The sequence below is a fragment of the Cyprinodon variegatus genome, unplaced genomic scaffold, assembly GCF_000732505.1.
Source record: "Cyprinodon variegatus isolate N-32 unplaced genomic scaffold, C_variegatus-1.0 Scaffold310, whole genome shotgun sequence".
Classification (NCBI taxonomy): domain Eukaryota; kingdom Metazoa; phylum Chordata; class Actinopteri; order Cyprinodontiformes; family Cyprinodontidae; genus Cyprinodon; species Cyprinodon variegatus.
Window position 1 is genome coordinate 417,487 of NW_015150763.1, and position 5,616 is coordinate 423,102.

At 37.6% G+C, this 5,616-nt stretch overlaps 1 protein-coding gene across 1 annotated transcript in view; it reads left to right on the top strand.

The window, feature by feature from the left end:
• Positions 1-5,616, top strand: part of LOC107090748 (chromosome unknown open reading frame, human C10orf76) — a 45,101-nt gene that overhangs the window by 37,797 nt on the left and 1,688 nt on the right. The window contains exon 25 of the mRNA XM_015384308.1: positions 5,006-5,122. Coding sequence (XP_015239794.1) covers positions 5,006-5,122 — 117 coding nt within the window. The remainder of the gene's footprint in view (positions 1-5,005; positions 5,123-5,616) is intronic.

A 5,616-nucleotide genomic window follows, 5' to 3' on the forward strand; every position in this document is an offset into this window, starting at 1 on the left:
CTTTTAAAACACTAATGTGATTCCTCATTACTGTTGGAAGTGTCAGGAAGAAGAGGCCGTGCTTCATTTGGGTCTGATTTTAGACTTCTATCATTTGTACTAAATCTGTGCGAATGGAAAAGCAGCGTGGAGACTGTTTTTATTACAGCTGATAGGAGAGTAATGGATTTGGTCATTAAATGCTCTAATTACCTCTGTGTACCTTATCTGCTAGATATATTCACAACAGTGAAAAAACAATAGAAACTGTCTTTGTTTTTAGTTTCTCTGCATTACATTCAGCCCTTCTCATCAGATTAATATACATAGCTTATTAAATTATTAGCAATTATTTTAACATTAGTTAATGTTTAAAGTGTTCCAAAGAAACAGTTTTAATTGTATTTTCTGTTTTTATAACCCATTTAGTAGTCATAAAAAGACTTTATAATGTAATTTCCAGAAACCAGTATAGTTGTCTGGGGCCACTATTTTACCACCTTCATTTCTACAGCAGATTGCCAGGGCTTTTTGAAAAAAACATTAGCTTTTTAGAAGGTTTGCCTACCAATATATCTGTCATAACAAGTATAATGCCGACAGTCAAGTCATTCTGGTGGGAGTGTTGTTGTCAGGGACTGACTAACTCTTGCAGGACCTAAATGAATTTATATTATTTAAATCAAAATTTCTGCTACATAGCTGAATATTCTTAAGGAAGATATCTGTTAGTTCTGTGGCCTTATGAGCACTTGGGTTTTATACAGCAGGACAATGACTGGAAGCCCACCAGCAACCTCAGCCATTCTCGGTTGTTTTTTAGCCGTTTTGGCTCATTATCCTGTTGAAGACCCACGACCTGTGACTGAGACCAAGCTTTCTGACATTGGGCAGCACATTTCTCTAGAATCCATTCATAGTCTTGAGATTTCATTGATCCCTGCAGAGATTCAAGATACTCCAAGTCAGATGAAGCAAATCAGCCCCAGAACATAAGAGAGCCGTCTCCATGTTTCACATTAGGGACAGTTTTCCTTTGTAGATACGCTTGACTTTTCCATCTGTGGACATGCTGACACATTCCAGTCTGGCTTATTTGTTTTCAACAGTGGTGACCCCCTTGGTCGTCTCCCGTTAACTCCACTTAGCTCAAACCATGATGGATGGTCCAAACTGACGCTGATGTTCCTTTAGCTTGATGTTCACCTTTTATCTCTGTAGAACATTTTCTGGACACTTTTGTTACCATTCAGTATCTCCTTTGTTGGTCAACAATTTTCCTTCTGTGGCCATTAGGGGTGGAACGGTTCACAAAATCCACGGTTTGGTTCGGTTCACGGTTTTCGGTTCAGTTCGGTATATGTTGATTGTTAGCCTGACATGTTGGTCATGTTGCTGTTAGCATAANGTCAAGTCATTCTGGTGGGAGTGTTGTTGTCTGGGTCTGACTCTTGCAGGACCTAAATGAATTTATGTTATTATTTAAATCAAAATTTCTGCTACTTAGCTGAATATTCTTAAGGAAGATGTCTGTTAGTTCTGTAGCCTTATGAGCACTTGGGTTTTATACAGCAGGACAATGACTGGAAGCCCACCAGCAACCTCAGCCATTCTTGGTTGTTTTTTAGCCGTTTTGGCTCATTATCCTGTTGAAGACCCACGACCTGTGACTGAGACCAAGCTTTCTAACATTGGGCAGCACATTTCTCTACAATCCATTCATAGTCTTGAGATTTCATTGATCCCTGCAGAGATTCAAGATACTCCAAGTCAGATGAAGCAAAGCAGCCCCAGAACATAAAAGAGCCGTCTGCATGTTTCACATTAGGGACAGTTTTCCTTTGTAGATACGCTTGACGCGAATCGAACTGAGACAGTCGAACTGAACGGTTCGGACGGTTTTCATAAACCGTTCCATCCCCGGTGGGCATGACTATGGAGGTTGGCTACGGTCCCAAATTTCTGAATAATATATGTAACAATAATCACAACAACATCAAGCTGCTTGAAGATAGTCTTATAGCCTTTAACACGTTTGTCTACCCGGTATAATTTTCTTTCTAAGCACCTTAGACAACTCTTTTCTTTGCTCCTCTGGTCCATGTTGAGTGTGGTACACACCATGTATCCAAACATCACAGTGACTACCTCTAGCCCTATATATGTAGGCCCACTGACTGATTACAAGATTCTAAACACTTGTGATGCTAATTTGTGGACACAAGTTGATTTAACATGTCCCTTTGGTCACATAATGGTCAAGGGATACTTTTCCTAAGGGTACCATTATTTCTGTCCAGACCTGTGTCATTAGTTTATGTTTAGTTATTTCTGTGTGCATTTTTGTTTTCCATTATATTAGGGGTATCAACAATTATGTCCTCATACGTACATTAAGAAAACTTTCACAGATATTTGAATGAAGCGGACACTGACTTTCCGCTTAGTTTTGGTAATATTGGGATAGAAATAAAGCTCCTTTGAAACATTATGCTAGAAAGAAAATGTTAAGTTAACCAGGTTACAGTTGTGCTTTTTATTATGGGGATTGACAGAAACCCAGTAGCATTAACCTGAAGAAGTCTGTTCAGAGACTCTTAATGCAGCCAGAGGATCTTCAGTGTAACAGATGGGCTGAACAGAGATGAAAGCAATAACGCATGTTGTTTCTTCGGGCTGTACTCTTTGTGTCTTTCTGCAGTCCTGTTCTGACCCTCAGCTCTTGGTTTTTAATAAAATGAAACAAACCTTGAATTTCTTGTCCTCATCTGACATAACATCCTAACACATGACCCAGCAGCCGGTGCTCTATCTGCCTGGAGTGTCTTCATCCCTTCATGACTCTGGAAGATGGATGGCCTCTGGAAACACAAAGCATTAAAACCCGACTCTACGCTCTGCAACACAAAGGGCCAGACTGAATGCACATCACACAAGTTAAAAAACAAGTTGACTTTTTTTTTTTAAATACACATGAATCTTTATAGACGGAAAGAATTCTTATGTTTTGTTGACTTGGCATATTCTAATTCCTTGCCTTCAGTTTTACCTGTAGTAGAGGGTAGGTGTCAAACTTTGCTTCACGTTTTTTAAATACATGTAGAGGTGAGGTAGAGAGCTGTACCGAAGGAGCTGCAGAATAACGAAAGAGACTTTGTCATGAATATTTCAACAGTGTACTTCCAAAGACTAACAAGAAAAAAACTGCCATTGTTTCTGTTCCGAGTGGAGTTGCTAATGTATTAACAAGATATGAGAACTATTACGCATCCACAGAAAACTTAAAATGTTAATGGGCTTTTAAATTCAGATAATGGACAAATAATGATTTTTTTTTTTGTGATAACACTGTTGGGATCTGTTAAAGATGTTTTGTTATGCAAAACTTTCACTTGGTACTGTCTGTGACAAAGTGCAGCTCATGTTTCCTCCCGTAAAGTTTTCATGTGGCATTGTGTTGCATAAAATGATAAAAGAGGTCTACTTCTTTCACAACACAGTAAGGGTTGATGCTTGTCAATTTTGGCCCAGTCTAGTATTTTAATCAAAGATTTAAATGAATTATGCCAGAAGATACATGGTGTTGTTTATATATTCAGCAGTACCACAGTTAGAAACATTGACTATCCAGTTCTGAACCCACTGTGCTCAAAATAGAAGCAAACAAAAGAGACTTTGAACATCCCAGCTGTTATCTCAAGTATCTGTCTGCAGTCTGTCCTTAAGATAATTTATTTATGCAAGCACATCACTAAATCAGCAAACAATATACATTTTTAAGGGATGATCCCTATAACCATACCATTATAGACCTTAAGTCAAATAAATGTTTTCCTAATTTTTCTTAAGTCTAATAAATGACTACATAGAATCCAAAGGATTTTTTTTTGTCAATCTTTAGTTTCAACAACATTGGAAGAAACTACTTTGCTCAAGTCCTCTTTACATAGAGACCATAATATTTTTTATTCTCATATAGAGGGTCACAAAAAATGTAATTAAATTATATTCAAGATCATAAATTCTACTTATCATTTGCAAAAAATGGAGGTAAAGCTGCTCTAACTTCTGCTAATAGATTATTTCCTCTGAGGATGTTGCAGAGTTGGTGGTTACTGTAGGCTGAACCAATATGCTCATAAAAGTAGTTAAAGTTAGCATTTAAATTCAATTATCTGTACATTTTTACAATGTTTTAATTTATGTGGGTATAAAATCACCTGCAACGGGTCCTTTTTATACATACAGATTTAAAATCACTTTTTCTTAGAGGTCATGATTGACGCCAGCTGGAGTTTTATGATTACTGGGTTCTGATCACTTTGGCAAAGTTTGACAGAAGGCTCCACTGGGACTTTTGAATGCGGCATGTTTTAAGCAGTTTAGAGAAGATTACAAACCTAAGAGAACTGGACTACAGCTATGCATGGTAGTGGTAGCAATATGCTGTGGGGTTGTTGCCTTCTGGAAAACAAATGAACTGATGAAACTTAGACATTTTTTTAAATGTTTCACAGAGCAGTTTTTGTCTGAATAAAGCATGGTCAAATCGAGCAGCTGAAATAAACCACCCTCAATAAAATGTGTTCATACAGATTTAATAACTTTCTGAAACAGTCTTTTTGCTGAAAGCCTTTAATTCTTTTAAAACTCATTTATCATTTGTGTTCAGTTATTTTTTTTTGAAAAGCACATGGGCATAAATATTCCACCCTAAAACAGTTGAAATTGACATTTATTCATCAGTCTTTTTAGCGACCTGACCAGCTGAGGGTAGAAAGGACTGATCATTTTAAAACTAAATAGAAGCCTTAGAAGAAGGTTGTGGTTCAGCAACATCTGTGTTGCGGCAAAAGTGATGTAGCTTTCAACTTGATCCCTCATGAAAAATGAGAGTATTTAAAGACTCATCAGCAAATGTTAATTTCCATCTCTGTTTATCTGATCATTATACGATAATGGAATCTATTTAAATTAAACCTGTTTATTTTCATGAGCGGTACTTTTCTTATATTTTTCACTTCAGGTTTTGGAGGTGGTTCGGTCCAATTATGACACCCTGACCCTTAAACTGCAGGACGGTTTGGACCAGTTTGAGAGGTATTCTGAGCAGCCAAAGGAAGCTGCTTTCTTCAAGGAGCTGGTAAGAGACTGAATGGGTTTTTCTATTATCTTCCCCTGTTTGACTCCAACTAAAAATAGACTGAAATCTGCTTGTAACAGGCTGTATGTTCACTGGGTTCCTTCTCACTCTGGAAAAGGAGAGAGTTTGATTTTAGGACTTTTCAAACACGGAAGAATAGATAATCCCATTAATCTGCTTGTTTGTCAATCCATGTATTGTTTCTTGGACTATAGAGGGTTAGATTGGAGACTGGATGGTCAGTTTATCAATTCAACTGTTGGTCCATCGTTACCTCTGTAAATCCTTTTTTTCTGACCAACACTCCATTCTTTTGTCTGTTGGTCTGTCTTTCTTCTCATTCATCCTACCATCCCATCACAGTCTTTGGCTTTGGCACTGCCCATGATTTAAAGAAAAGTTTAGTAACTGGTGCTATTCAGAACAGACTTTTCTAATATCCCATTTAAACTACCCTTGAAAAACCGCGCCGAGACCGATCCGAGCTCAGTAAC